At 41.3% G+C, this 15,109-nt stretch overlaps 1 protein-coding gene across 7 annotated transcripts in view; it reads left to right on the top strand.

Annotated features, from left to right (window-relative positions):
- The window catches only part of ERBB4 (erb-b2 receptor tyrosine kinase 4), a 605,788-nt gene that overhangs the window by 422,443 nt on the left and 168,236 nt on the right, over positions 1-15,109 (top strand). For all 7 annotated transcript variants that reach the window (XM_061459573.1, XM_061459561.1, XM_061459538.1 and 4 more), the window contains exons 5-8: positions 473-538; positions 8,649-8,767; positions 12,485-12,626; positions 14,288-14,401. In XM_061459573.1, coding sequence (XP_061315557.1) covers positions 473-538; positions 8,649-8,767; positions 12,485-12,626; positions 14,288-14,401 — 441 coding nt within the window. The remainder of the gene's footprint in view (positions 1-472; positions 539-8,648; positions 8,768-12,484; positions 12,627-14,287; positions 14,402-15,109) is intronic.

Raw genomic sequence — 15,109 nt, 5'->3', positions numbered from 1 at the left:
CTGTTTTTTGCTTAAAATGTCCCAGTCGTTATACATAGCAGAGAGGTATTTGGGGTATAAAGCGCTTTGATAGGTTGTATTTCACAGGATCACAGACTGGTTTGAGTTGGAAAGGACCTTAAAGCTCATCCAGTCCCAACCCCTTCCACGGGTAGGGACACCTTCCACTAGAGCAGGGTGCAAGAGATGGGGCAGCCACAGCTTCTCTGGGCACGCTGTGCCAGAGCCTCAACACCCTCACAGATGAGAGCTTCTGCCTGATATATAATCTAAACGTACCCTCTTTCATACATATATGACACCAATTCTAGCTATTTATATGGGCTTTTTTTACAGGCACTGTTTCAACCTTGATAGAGCATAAAACCACTCCAAAGACCAGATGGACCCTCCTCTTCAGCAGTTGCTGGATGTTGAAGAAATGAAAGGAAGGCACATTTCTAATCTGTCTCATTTTCTGTCTGTCCTGCAGGTGGTCGATGCCACAAGTCCTGCACAGGCCGATGCTGGGGACCCACAGAGAATCACTGCCAGACCTGTAAGTATGCAAGACTGAGAAACAGAGGACTGTACCAGGGATCCTGTGGGGCTTTTTGTAATTGTGAAAGGACACTCTAAATTCTGGGTTTGGTATGGGACACACTTTTCCATATGTTGTTACCAACACGATGTGCTTTATTTCCACCCCTGTGAATTTGGTTTTCTTTCTTCCTTTGTGCTGTCTTAAAATGCTGAAGCTAAGCTGAATTTGCTTTTCGCTTCTTGGTGGTAACATGGAGCATGGCTCCTGAGAATATTGATGGCTCTTTTGGAATGCGCTGGAATGAATACTTCAGGCATCAAAAACACTACAAGGCGGGTTTGGAGATCTTTAATGACATCCTGACACTGCAAAGTTCCTAATGCCAAAATACTCTGTTAATTTCAGTGGGAGCCTGGAAATATTACTCATCTTGCAGAATTGTTCTCTTTATAACAATTTAAGAATATATTGAGTTGTACTGAAAAAGAGAATAATAGGATTTTTTTTGTCAAGGAAGGAGTAAGTGAAGGGTAGTCCACAACATCTGTCTGTCCTCTTGAATTTAGAGAGCATTAAAATGAATCAAAGGTAACTGTACTGAGAGAGTTTCTGTTTTGCATGCTTTCAGCTCCTTCAGATAGGCATGGAAGAGCTGGAAGTGCAGTCACAATATTAGCAAATATAAAAGAGAAGAACAACAGAGAGCTGTCTTTTCCCACAAGTCTTTCCTTGCCCGCCATCCTTGCAGGAGTGGAGCTATCCATTACATTTCCTTTCTTTGATATTTCCTAGGGTGGAAATTGGTTGAGTTTACTGGAGTCACTCTTCCTACAAAATGAAATTGTTGCTGATATCTCCCCTAGAAAGCACTGCTGCAGCTTGCACTTTTTTCCTTGGCTGAGTTGTAGATAGGAGGAAGTGACTGTGGCAAATTAACCACTATGAAGCGAGCATACCAGGTAACTCTCTCAAGTGATGATAGCCCAATGTCATCTGCCTTTTCTGTTGGAAATATTAGGAACAGTACAACTGTGCCTTTTATTTCTTTCTTTTTTTCTTTTTGACTGCATGGAGCAGGAGATAAGAGGCAATTAGAAATGGCAGAGAGCTTGGCATGAGCATTGTATGAGCGAGTACAAGCAGGAAATCCAGACAGACCTCCTTTCTGTGGCATAGCAAGGGGCAGAGGTGACAGAGCTGGATGCTTGCAGAGGCTCTGCCACCCTCCTGAGCACTACTTTTATTCGGGAGCATCTGCTGGCATTGCTGGCAAAACTGATGACAGCTGCAGCTCTGCTAAAGTTAACATGCTCTTATATTACTGTTTCATATTGCGCTTTATCTGCAGGTGTGATTAAAAGTGCTTTAGGACAGGCTGTAGGAATAACTGTATAGCGAACTAAGTACAGAAGTGCTAAGCAGAATCTTCTTTATCTGAATCAAGCTATTATGTCTCCTTCCATTGCTGGCAATCTTTATGAAAGCCCCAAAGAAGTCAGTGCTCAGAAAGCCTCCTTACGTCAAGGTTAGGTGCTAAAGTAAGTAATGGAAAGGAACTTAAACCTTAGCTGACCAAATTATTTTATACGATGGTTAGAATTATTTAATGCTGGTTCTTTCTCTGTCCTAATGAGAGGCCAGTTTGTCTGTTAAAGGGAGTAACTGTTAGAACCTGGGTAATGCATCCAGACTTGAGCACACTTATTCAAGCCTTATGTGGCTAGCTTATCCAAGAGTACTGTAAAACCTTGGCAGTTATACAAGGATGATATGATCCTGGCTCAGGCTTTGGCTCCAGCAAACCGAGACTCCATCCTTGTGTAAAGTTGGGAAGTCCAGCTGGACTCGATGTGGCTGCAGGAGTCCACGTGGCAGGATCAGCTCCCATGGTCTCAACCTCTACAAAGCACTCCTTTCAGATGACTGAATTGATTTTGTGGATTAATGTAGTAATACCAGAGAGAGAAACTTTATCTGTAGTGTTGTGAAGTCAGAAGCTTAGCAGGGCTGCATGGTAGGTTTGCTCCAGCAGTGACAGCTATCTCTCTCTCTTTACAGTGACTGCCCTCTCAATTCCAAATAGTGGGGACAGGCTAAGGCACAACTGTGGATTTAAAATAATAAACTCTGGAAAGACATATGGCATCTAAGTTCCAGGGAGGTACACAGATCACACATTTCTGATTGAAGTAGCTACTCTACAGCCTTTTACCTTCAAGCAGACTCTGCAGCCTCTGATTGTCAGGGGCAGGAGTTAATTTTATATCATCTACTTCCTCTTTGCTTCCCTGACATTGCTGCACCTTGGGTTAACAGCAGGATTGAAGGAAAAAACCTGAGTATTAGGCTGGCAGTGGGCATTTCTTCATTGCACTTTCTGCAGACTGAAGCAGAGTAGGGACTCAACATAAAAATGCAAGTGGTGATATGAAGGTTTTTGCTGCCTTCATTTCTGACTTTAAAAAACATCCCTGTCTTTCAAGCTTACAAACGCTGTTCTTAGGTAGGATGAATGGTATCACAAACATAGTGTGTACCTTAACCTAGTCACCATGGGGATGCAGGACTTGCAAGCATGTAGGAAAACACTTCAGCAGTACTACATCCCAGTGTCAAACTATTTTGTTCTTAGAAACAACTCAGAGGTACATCTGCATTTTAATATTGTAATTTTTTTTATCAAATCACTGAAGCAAAATATTCTAATGAGCCCCCCTCCCAAGATAAGATTTAAATTATTTTCCTGGGAAAGGATGAAAAATGAAAGATCTTAATCCGTATCTTTCATTTCAAATTGCATGGGGGAAAAGAATCCAAATCTTTTTGTTTTTTTGCATGAATATCATTTACCTACCTTCTTCTTATGTTGCCTTCCAGCAATGTCTCTCTGTACTTCCGACTCAGTCTGAAACACCACCTGCATCTGACTCGGTCCTAATGTATCACTTGATGTGACAAGAGAATTTATCCATTTAAGAAGACAATTAATAGGAAATGTAAAGTAAGCTGTTCTGTCAGGAGGCAGAGAAGATGTAATTTCAGCACACTGTTCTCTGCACTTAACAATTCAGTCATCTTTTATGATTAAAATATTAGTAAATATTCATATTGAACATCTAAAAGGCAGGTGGTGTTCTTTGTTTCAGTGTCAGGAAAGGCTAATGTAAAAGTACTTTAAAAAGAATCTATTTTTGGAAGAGTCTTGGGCACCCACGAAGTAGAACATAAATAACCTCACAAGAACAAATGCTTTGGGAAGTTACTAATCAAATTTGAAAATCTGTAGTTACATTGTTACTATTTTTGCTGTTGATGTCTGTTAAGATTTTGTTGTTTGGGGTTTTTTTTAACTTTTTCTGTGAAAAGAAGTAGGAACTTTTACAAATGGAATACATTATTTTATTAAAAGGACAGATTATGTACTTTGTCCTAGAGAAACATAACTGAAACCAAAGAGAGAAATGCAAATTAAAATAGGGAATGCAAAACAGGCAAAGAGCCTTTAAATCAAACTTGAGACATAAATATTTATCAAATGTAAAACCCTCTGTGACTGTGTATGTGTACAGGAGTTTGGCCTGAGCATAATTGTGTTTATACAGTCTTTGTGCAGCTGATGTTGCTGAGAAAAGAAGGTGCCGATGCAGTAAGTACCCAATTAGAGCAGCAAAAAGCAAGCGGGAGCCTGGTGGGGGGAGAGCGAAAGAGCTGAACCAGCAGCTTAGATCAGTCAGGGTAACCCAGCATTTTTGCTTGGAGCCAACATCTTTAATTAAAATCCTTGTATTTCTCTAATAACTGTGCATGTTCAGAAGACTTTTTCATTGATTTCAGTTACTTCCCGTTTTTTCGTCATAGATTTATAGTGCCCTGACATTATTGTTTCCCTTAATCTTTAATTAAGGAGACTGATTAACTGCACACATATAAGAAGTGCTCATTCCACCCTGTCCCCAACACAGCTTATTACTTCATCACTGAAACCCATCCCAACACATGGCACGCTTTTTCAAGACCTTGGTGTTTGCCCTTTGCTGTCCTGGTTCCAGCTGTGACAGTTCTGTGTCAGGTATCTTGGGATCCCACAGAGGGTCAGTGCGTGTCAGGGCGGGTAGTCGTGCTGAGCCTCAAGTCTGATTTGACTTGGCTGTCACCCAGCAGTTATGTTGGGTGAAGAAACAAGTATCTGGCACTCTCAAGCCATGTGGCCCCTCTAGGAGCCACTCACCAACATTCATCAGTCTGAGCATGTAGCTTGATATATTTTGGGTAATACTTACCTATGCGTTTCACTCTTTCATATATTGAGTCACAGCTATAAAATCAGTTGATTCATTTGGAGGAAAGTTTGTTGTGAAAAAGCTTTCTATCTCTTGAAACCAGTGTGGCTATGTACATTTGCTATAGGGTCACCCCATGATAATGACTGCAGGAGCCTGAACTGTGAGTTAGGTTCATTGGAATCTGAACAATCAGATTGGTTTGGGTCTTCAGAAAATACCCACTATTGACTTTGATTTGATTTGCTTTGGGGAAAACCCTTCACTGCAAACTGTCTTGAATATGAGCCCTTAAAAACGTTCAGAGCCCTCTAAGCTCTTCTCTGTCTTGGTGCGTGTTATCACTTAAGTATCTGATAGGCCCTTCCAGAACCTCATCCTCAATCGCACTTATGATGCAAATTCAGCATGCCCTGAACCAGAAGAGAAATACAGTATGTTGTGGCCTTTTCCTAGTGTGAAATGTTGGCATTTCTGTTGGCATTGTTTGCGTTACAAGCAAGATGAACACTTAGGGAAGAACAGTGACAAACCATTGCTGTAATTGTAAATTCTGCAAAACTATTTATTATTTCTAGTCTTGAGAAAAACCCCAAATGGTCCCTATCCTGAACAGTGATAGAGGCCCTCATTCAGCTGGCATCTAATCATAAGCAGAGTATGCTGTGTTGAAAAGGGAGCCATATCCCTCCAGTCAGCCTTGGTGCAGGGGGTTCTCTTGCTTTACTCTGGAATACATTGGTGTAGTCTCTTAGGGAATTTTAAGAATAGAAATTACAATATCTGTAACCTTATCCATTGCACAAGGCTTCCTGTGGGGCTCTAGAGGAAGGTGAATAATGGCGAAGGCTTTGTCCTAGCCTAATAGTGTGAAAACTGCTGAAAAGATATCAGTAAATTGCTTAAATCCATTGCTGTTGTTGGAGCTTGTTCCCCACCACTGTTTAAACTGCTCAGCCTTGGGAAGTGTCATTATCTGCAGCTCAGCTTGAAAGGAGTGTGTTATCCTGCAAATACAGGTCTTGGCAACTGGAAGTAATAGCTTGTGGGCTGATGAGAAGAGGGTGCCTTTGCTGGATATGCCCAGGGCTGGTCAGTATGGTTTGCGAGCATGGACACCAAGCATGGGAGAGGCAGGGATTCATCCCCCTCAGGGCTGGTTTTTTGGGAAGCAGCAGTGGATGATTCCCAGTGCCTCTGGCAGCCGATGGTACAGGACATGCTGCTAGGCCTCAGCCCCTTTGCCCTTCTAAAAGCCTGCCAGGAAAGCTCCTCCGCAGGGAAGCAATGATTATATGGTGATGGTGGACACTTTGACCAACTCCCAACAGCAGCTGGCACTGAGGTAAAGAAATTATAATTGAGTTAATGAGGTGGCTTGTACTCATTGACTGCACAGAGTTGCTTTACACCAGCTTTAAATAGAGTGTGAAGTTGCTGTGGAGCTATGGTGAGGAATGCTTTTTAACAGCATCCCACCAGTGAGCGCCCGTGGTGGTGTGTCTTGTCCTCTTTTCCTGTTGTAACAACATTGATTGCGTCCACGCGAAATTTAGCTCCTTAGGCTCAAAAAGGACCCAAAAAGAAATAAAGACAGAAATATGCTGCTGGTGCACAGTAGTTTTGTAGGGTGTGATGGAGGGGTGTGTGTGCTGGTGAGGGGAACCCGAGCACTGCACCCTCTGCCTGCGGAACCTTCTGTAAGGGGGCACTGAGCCTGTGTGCCACAGAGGGGTGCCCTGAGCGTGCCATGAGGGAGGGGCTGCCGTCAGGAGCGTTCCAGTGCATGGCTGCGGTAGCACCAGCCTGAGGGGCAGAAAGAGGAGGTGACAGAGGAGGAGGCATTTTAACAAATGAGGCCACGAACAGTTGCTGTGCAAAAGGGAGGCAGTGTTTGGATTCTGTCCTCTTGGCTCAGGGGACAGCTCCGTGACTGAGGAGTGACACAGGTAAGCCCAGAGGATTTCATAGAATCACAGAGTGGGTTGGAAGGGACCTTAAAGCTTATCTGGTTCCAACCCCTGCCACGGGCAGGGACACCTTCCACTAGAGCAGGTTGCTCCAAGCCCCTGTGTCCAACCTGGCCTTCAACACTGCCAGGGATGGGGCAGCCACAGCTTCTCTGGGCACCCTGTGCCAGCGCCTCAGCACCCTCACAGGGAAGAGCTTCTGCCTAAGAGCTCATCTCAGTCTCCCCTGTTTCTATTTGATTTGGGTTGTGGGGGAAAATGAAATGAATGTCCTCTGCTTCTGTGCCTCTTCGCTGCTGGCAGAGGGGGAGACTGGCAAATAGTCAGATGTCAGGATAAATCTGTGCCTTGCCTCCCTTTGCAGTTAGTTAGCAGTTAGTTAGATAGGAAGCATTTAGTGCCTAGTCCAGGGCACATCCAGGTGCTAGGGGCCAGTTTCTCAACTGGCAGAAAACAACATGCACTCACTGAATAAACGAGGTCTTTGTTTTCATGAGATGAGACTCTGTGCCTATCAGCTAGTGGTGTGGTGTTTTGCTTAACACCACACTGCGATGTGTGTTTTGCTTAACATATGCCACTGTTTCATCTTTCTGTCCTAACGTTTATCAACAGTGTTACGCAAATAAACAAATCCTTTTAATCTGTTTCTCTAGCAGTGCTGACAGCAAGTGCATTTACAGACATTTCCAGTACTTCTTCAATTAGATTGCATAAGGCACAGAAGTGTTTTCTGTCTGGGGGGTTGCCTCTGGTACCAGCAAGATGGAATTATTCTAAAAGTACATTGCTTTATTCCATAGATTATAAATGATGACTTCCCTCTTCAGTTATTTCATTTTTATGTCCTAAATAAATATTGTGTATATCAAGAAGCTTTGGCATTACTCAAATATTTCTGGCAAATAGTGGAGGGAATTTGGATTGGAAAGTACTTATAAAGGAGTTACTGATACATGAAATAGTAGAATAGTAGAGCAGAAAGTTGGACGGAATTCTGTGTTCTCTGGCTTCTTGAAAAGTGTTTTCTGTAGAGGAGTAATTAACAAAATATATGTTAAAGGTTAATTGCAGAAGTGGAATGTCCCTGCTTTTATCAAAAGGCAGCCAACAGCACAGCTTCCTGGCATTCTGCAAGTGGTGGCTGGTGTAGTCCTGTGGATAATAATTGCTTTTTCTGTAAAATAAAGATAGAGGCTATAAGTGAGTGAAGGGAGGGAGATTCTCCACCTGTTCACCATCCTTTGCACAAGACTAAGCCCTCAAGTACTGTAGTGTGGTACCAGTTCAATCGCTGTGCTTTCCAGTTGGTAGAATGTAGTTGTTGCCCTCGATGAATGAAGGCAGGACTGTGTTACTTCAAAAAGGTAGGTGGTGTTTCCAAATGTGTTCCAATCTGCAGGTTGTTTTCTGTTCTGTTACCTCATTGACTGCTTGTCGGATTGGTTGCCATCACGAGCAGTATTTGACTCTGGGATTTCTGGCCTCCCTCTGAATTTCACTCATGTACTCAATGTTGCTGTTCTTCATGGGGGAAAACTCACATGGAACTGGTGGAAGTTTATTCTGTTTTGTGGGCCTTTTTTTTTTCATGTCCCATTTACAGAAACTATTAATGTGAAAATAATATTCCACATGAATTTCCAAGGGTGAGAGCAAACACTTTAAAATTCGTCCTCCTCAGTCCTTGAGCAAAGTGTATGTTCCTAAAGAGTGGAGGTGGATATGAGTGGCCAGTGCCATTGAAGCAACTCCCTTAAAACTTGAGCTTTTATTCCGTATGCTGTTTGGTTTGTTCTCTTTCTCAATGTGCAGTTGAAGAGCTCTCTTCTTAGCTCTGATTCTGACATGATTATTTTCCCTGCCTCCTCCTAGTAACGAAGACAGTGTGTGCAGAGCAATGTGATGGACGGTGCTACGGGCCCTATGTCAGCGACTGCTGCCACCGGGAGTGCGCTGGAGGCTGTTCTGGACCTAAAGACACTGATTGCTTTGTATGTGTGAGAGTTCTCATTTTTCTTCTTCCTGGCAGTCACACTGCAAATCCTTAATGCTTTAATCCATTAAATTTACAGTTTTGTCCCTTTTAATGTATTGCATGCACACTCCCAGATTCAGACTGCCAATTTTAGCATTTAATATTCTCACATTATATTAACATCACATTATCTACTTAATATTACCCATTAACAGATTTATAAGATCTGTAAATACAGATTGGGAACCATTAATATGCTAATCTCTGTGATTTTTATCTTTTGCTTTTTCTAACTTTTATAGGGAATTTTTAGAAGTATTTATCATTACATTTGAGCACGGCTTTTATTGCTGCTCTGTGTGCTTTTTTATTTGAAAGTCAAGAATACAATTTAGCTTCTCTGTGGAAGGTATTTCCTGCTACTGCCAGGCTTGATTTAAATACAGCTTTCTTTTACTGGCATGCTTCTTAGTGGAGATGGAAGGAAATAGGTTTCAAAAAAACTCTACCTCAAATGTGTGCTACTACATGTGCTTTAGATGAAAAGAGGAAGAGGCTAACTTTTTCCTAAAAAAAATAGTCTGAACATAGAGGCCTTTAGACAAATTTGTCTTCCATGTAGTCAGTTATCTGGAGTAGCGTAAGGCAGCTTCAGATCCAACACTGATCTCAAAAAATGTGCAGCTCATCACGCAAAGGCAAGTTTTGCTAATGTTTTCAGCGAAGCACACCTAGGCCTGAAGAAGCCTAGAACTAGAGAGGTGGATTTTCAGAGGTACCCAACTGACTGAACAGACAAGTATCTGTGAAATTGAGTAGGCTCCTTTTACAAGGATTGGGAGGAGGGATCTTAGGGCAAATTGCAGATGTGTTGATAGTGTAAACAAGCATATCATAATGAATGGGCCAAAATTAATTTTCCCCTGCTTGGACCTGAAACTTGCTCGCTGTTCAGGTATCATTTGATAGCAGTAGGTATTGTGCTTCAAAACCACATTTTAAATGCTGTTCTTTTGCTGCTGCTGAAGTGGAGTGATGGCTTGATTTAACTGCTAAGGTTTTACTAAAGCTGATCTTTGTGGCTGTGGTTTGCACAAGTAGATATTCCATACATGTGGTACACCTGATCCAGCACTCACTGGAACTACTGTGTTGTATTTGGACTAGAGAGATGGGGAAATAACATTCTTTCCCAAGTCATGTACAATCTAAATAGGTAAAGGAAAGAGGAAGAATGCAGTTACTGTTCCCATATGTCTGTTGAGGAGCATCCTCAAATCTTACGTGTTGATATGAGTCTGTTTTCAAAGGTCAAGGACAAGTTATTCACAGCATAAGTTCTGTAGTACTGCAGCCTGAAAGAAAATGAGTTAGACTTTCTCAATTGTGGCAGTTATAGAAATACATATGCTAAAAAATCAACTGGTGTGTTTGTTCTGATCCAGCAGAGAAGCACCCAGAGCTTTATTCTCATTCACTCCTGGCCCAAGAGCAATGTAAAAGAAATTCAGCAGGGGTCTGGCAGTTTTCAGGACTAATCATTACTTGCCTAGTACACACTGGGAGAAAAGTGTAACCCTTTAGGCTGTAGACAACTGTGCTTAGCTGTCAGCTGAGGTACAGAACTTTAGTTTTGCCTTGTGTATTTTCCTGTGCTTTCATTCACTAATCAGCAGCGTTAAGCACCAAATGCTAGAAGTTTGCATATACAAATGTATACAAAGTATTCTAGTCACAAATTACAAGTTCCCAAATCTTCTAGGTGAGCTTTTCCTGAGAAATGCCATCTCTCCAAAGAGTATTGGTGTGCTTTACTTTATGAAATTGCTAAACCATTATTAAAGGATTGTCATATGTGTGATGAAGTACCTTTTAAGTCAACAGTGGATGTAAAAAATGTGTTGAGGAAATAAACTAAATCGGTAGTTATTAATAAGCAGAAGCTCAGTTTATGAAGCATTGCAAATCCTTTAGCGTATTACAGCAGCTTGCAATAACGTCCTGTTGTAAATATGGTTTTAATATTTCTAGATAAAATTCATCCATCCTCCTCCATATGCTGCCATACAATCATTTACATATTCAGTTCTAAGAGCAAGACAATAATAATCATCTGACATCCTGCAAGCAAACATGCTAAACCAAAGTTTTAGAGATGCTCTTTTGCTGCATTCAAACCCAAACTGGATCTAAAACGTGAAACGTATAGGAGGGTCTGTGAGTGCCTAATCGTACCAGGAAAGTGACACAACCCTATTTCTAGGGAGGATTTCCCATCCAGTTCTTAGTAAAAACATAACTGACTGTATTTGTCTTTGTAAGAAAGAAAGGAAAACTGGTTCAGTGAGAAACTGACTGGTTTTATAATACGCGTTGTAAAGAACCAGAAAAGACAGGATCAGCAGTTTGGCTTAGCTCATGCTCCAAATAGGACAGTGCGTTCATCATGGAACTCCCTGTTTGTCCCTTTCAGCAGCAGATTTTGTCCTTCTCCCTTGGTTACATTATTAGTTTCTCCCTTCTGAAATCTTTTAACATGACAAGTAACTTCCTTCAGTCCTGCTGGTCCTGATCTGAATGTAGATAAAAGCAGCAGAACAGAGAAATCTTTTCCACTTTTTCTCTCGCAATCCCAGCCCTGGAGGGGAGGAGACACATGTTGCTATATTGCTGACTCTAAAGTGTCAAAACCATTTGTATGTTTTACAACCTGGAAACATACCAAAAGGCTTCATCCCTTAATTAAACTTATAAAGCACCCTGGCTTCTGGAAGACGGGTTAGTGGGGAAGCGGTATCCAGTAGCAGCGGTTGCTTAAACTGCTAGAGGGATCCAAGCCTGGCTACAGCTTTCATATTCATCTGAACTTGTTCATTTATGGTATGCTTTGTGAATATTACTCCAACAGTTTTATATAAGCTGTGGTTAAAGCCATAGACACAATATGTGGTGATAAGGAGTGTCAAAATCAGTGGGGGTTTTCTATTAGTAATTATCAGTCTTGCATGGTCAATTATTTTCCCTGCATACCGTTACTTTCTTTATCCACACACTTGCCTCTTCATTTGTCAGGGCCCTGTCCTCTGTCAGCTGTGGGTGGCTGAGCTTGAATGCTAAGTGATACAGAGTCCTATTTTCTTTTCTCAGTGTGTGAAGCAACTGACCTTGTTAAACTTGCCACTTAGGGAAATGACTCCCTCCTGTGCTAGCTCAAAAGAAGTTTTTATCCCTCTTGCTTTCTAATTGGGAATTTCAGTTTTCAGCTGGCGATGGACTCATGCTGTAAGAAATCTAAAGATTGGACCTCTGAAAAGTCATTAGCATTTGTTTAGACTGACTATGATAAATAGTAGTTCACTCTTGGCAGTTTTAGAATGTCCTATCAAGTTGTGAATTAGTTAATTGCTGGTAGTAACAACAGTTATGAAACAAATTACAGTGTTGTTATGTTTTTGTGGGAAGTGCTGTAACAGTCAACTGTATTTCAAACGAAAGGGGCTTAGTGAGTCCCCTTTTGTAAGTCTTGGATTAGCCAAGATCCTAGCAAGAAATCTAAGCAGCCAAAATGAAGGCCAGAAAACTATATGTCGCACTCCTCACTGTTGCAGCAAGTCTGAACCATCAAGACTGTGGTTTAAACTAAAAAAGACCAACCAACCAACCAAAACAACAAAACCCAAACAAAGGCAGCTATATGATTGACTTTACTGGTTTCTTCTCCCTTGTTTTGCAGGCCTGTATGAATTTCAATGACAGTGGTGCATGTGTCACACAGTGCCCCCAGACTTTTGTATACAATCCTACCACCTTCCAGCTGGAGCACAATCACAATGCCAAGTACACCTATGGGGCTTTTTGTGTCAAAAAGTGCCCACGTAAGTGCTGCGTTACCTGCTTTTTCCTGCAGGGATGGGGAGTGTGAGTTACATTTCAGGAGCTGAACAAAACAGTGAGACAATGAGAGCTAAGTGCACAGTGCAGTATCTCAAATCCACATGTGCTTGCAGCCTGTAATAAGTCATGTGTTAACTAAAGGCAGTGACATTCTGGGTTGGTGACAATTCCCACTTACCCTATAGTGATTTTCTTAAAAAAACAAAAAGGGAATACACTAGGTTTCTTGTTTTCCTGACCACCATTAGACCAGCATTTATGCTCTAGATCAGCACGATCTAAATGAACTGTTAAAATAGTTACTGGGATTATAAAAGGCTATAAATTTCTGCTTCAGAAAAGTAACAATGCACTACCACCTGTACTAGCCAGTACCAAATGCTTTCATGAGAGTGAGGCCCTTTTCTTAACTTGGAACAGTGATGGTTTGACAAGGAGTAATGGGTTTAAAATAAAACAGGGGAAGTTCAAGTTAGATCTAAGGAAGAAGTTCTTTACTGTGAGGGTGATGAGGTGCTGGAACAGGGTACCCAAAGAAGTGGTAAAGGCTCCATCCCTGGCAGTGTTCAAGGCCAGGATGGACAGAGCCTTGAGTGATATGCTCTAGCGGGAGGCATCCCTACCCATATGCAGGGGGTTGGAACTGGGTGATCTTAAAGTCCCTTCCAACCCAAACCATTCTGTGATTCTGTGACAGAAAGTTACCATAAATATTTTCTGAGCAGTGCTGTCCCAGTGAGGAAAACCCATGTAGTACTGACTGTACAATCTTAAAGCCCCAGAGTAAAATTAGAAAGGAAGTGGGAGTTAAAAAGAATAATCCCGTATATCTAGAAGCCACATGCTTCTGAGATACCAGACAGATGATGACAAGTAACAGAAAAGCATAGAGGGTCATCACTTATGCAGTTGGATAGTGCTGTTTTAGTAAGGAAAATAAGGGAGACAGTGTTCTTGGCCTCTCTTGCATTCCCACCAAGGTTTACAGTTGTGCTGTGCATTAATTATTTTATCCATAAATTACATATAAGAAGGATGAGTAATCTATAATAAATGGAACCATAATTGAACTGAAAGCAAAATCCAGATTTTGAATCTCTGTGGAGAAGTTCAGATTGACAGTGGGCTGAAGCTGTCACTGTCAAAGCTTAGTTCTGTCTATAATAGAATGGTGGGGTTTTGAAGCAAGATTTTTTTTGTTGGTGTTTTTACTATGCACTACTTAAGGGCTACGAGTCTTTGTCCAAATACTTAGTTGAAAATTTTCCCTTTATTTTTCCTTTCTTGACAGTATTAAGCTGACAGTTAGGTAAGATCAGTCTATATCCCCTTTGGCAGTTTTTTTACAAGGCAAAATTGAAATACTTGTCATTTTGAGCAGTATTTTATCCCAAATGTATATGTTTGTGTGTGTTTATGAAAGAGACAGGGCAGAGCATCTTGTTTATTTCTCTCTAATTACTGTAGCTTCCTTTGCTACAAATAGTAATACACTTCTGAAAACACGGAACGTGAAACATTAATGTCAGTGTGGAAGTGCTGAGGTGATTAATAGTATGTATTGACAGAGTCCAAAACCATGTGTCCCAGTATTATTTAGCCCAGTGGTTCACTTTCTGACAATACCTTCTTTTCTCTTCAGACAACTTTGTGGTAGATTCTAGCTCTTGTGTCCGTGCGTGTCCAAGCTCCAAGATGGAGGTTGAAGAAAATGGTATTAAGATGTGCAAGCCCTGCACTGACATTTGTCCTAAAGGTAAGCAGTAGTTCAGTATAAACTTCCTTGAATGTAGTCAATGCTGTAGCAGAGCAAAGCGGAGTATTTTTTTGGCCTGAAATACCCTTCATGAATACATTGAAGAATATTAATAGCCTTTGGATGCACACAGAACTTTGAGCTGTATAGCCTGTGTGAAGAATATGAATAGAATTAAAATCTATGATGTTGTAATAGAAATATAACCAAACTAATTACATTTGGTTAGATAAAAATGATGGGTATTTCTCCGTTGGTTTTACAGAAATCTGAAAGAATTCTTTATTATGGTATTTTAATGATAGGTATTTCCTGGAAGTGTTTCAGAGCTGTCCTTTTGTCATTCCAAAGAGGGCCATTCTAAAGCACTGGCTTCAATGTATGATATGTCTCATACTTGTCAATGTAATGTTAGATTTCCATTTATTTCCTCTGGTTTTCAAAAATGTCTCTGAGCATTTTCTACCTCCTTCCGAAATGTCTAAAATGTAGGCTAGGATTTTTTCAGTGATGGTACTGTTAAGAAGACTGAAATCTATAGCTTACTTTGCTGTCTAAAGCTCCACTGGGGAGACTTTCTGCTCCCTGCTCAAAGGTCTCAGGAGCAAAGCACCATCAGTTTTCCCACATGGGCCTATGCCACTTTTCAGTCCTAGTGGAAGCCGTATCTGGAAGGGATTCACAATGAAGCTACTGAAGTATGGTGTA

This window comes from Pezoporus flaviventris, unplaced genomic scaffold, assembly GCF_033815535.1.
Source record: "Pezoporus flaviventris isolate CSIRO_AGI_PZ_B2104156 unplaced genomic scaffold, CSIRO_AGI_Pfla_v1 ptg000001l, whole genome shotgun sequence".
NCBI lineage: Eukaryota > Metazoa > Chordata > Aves > Psittaciformes > Psittacidae > Pezoporus > Pezoporus flaviventris.
This window is presented reverse-complemented; position numbering and strand designations above follow the sequence as displayed.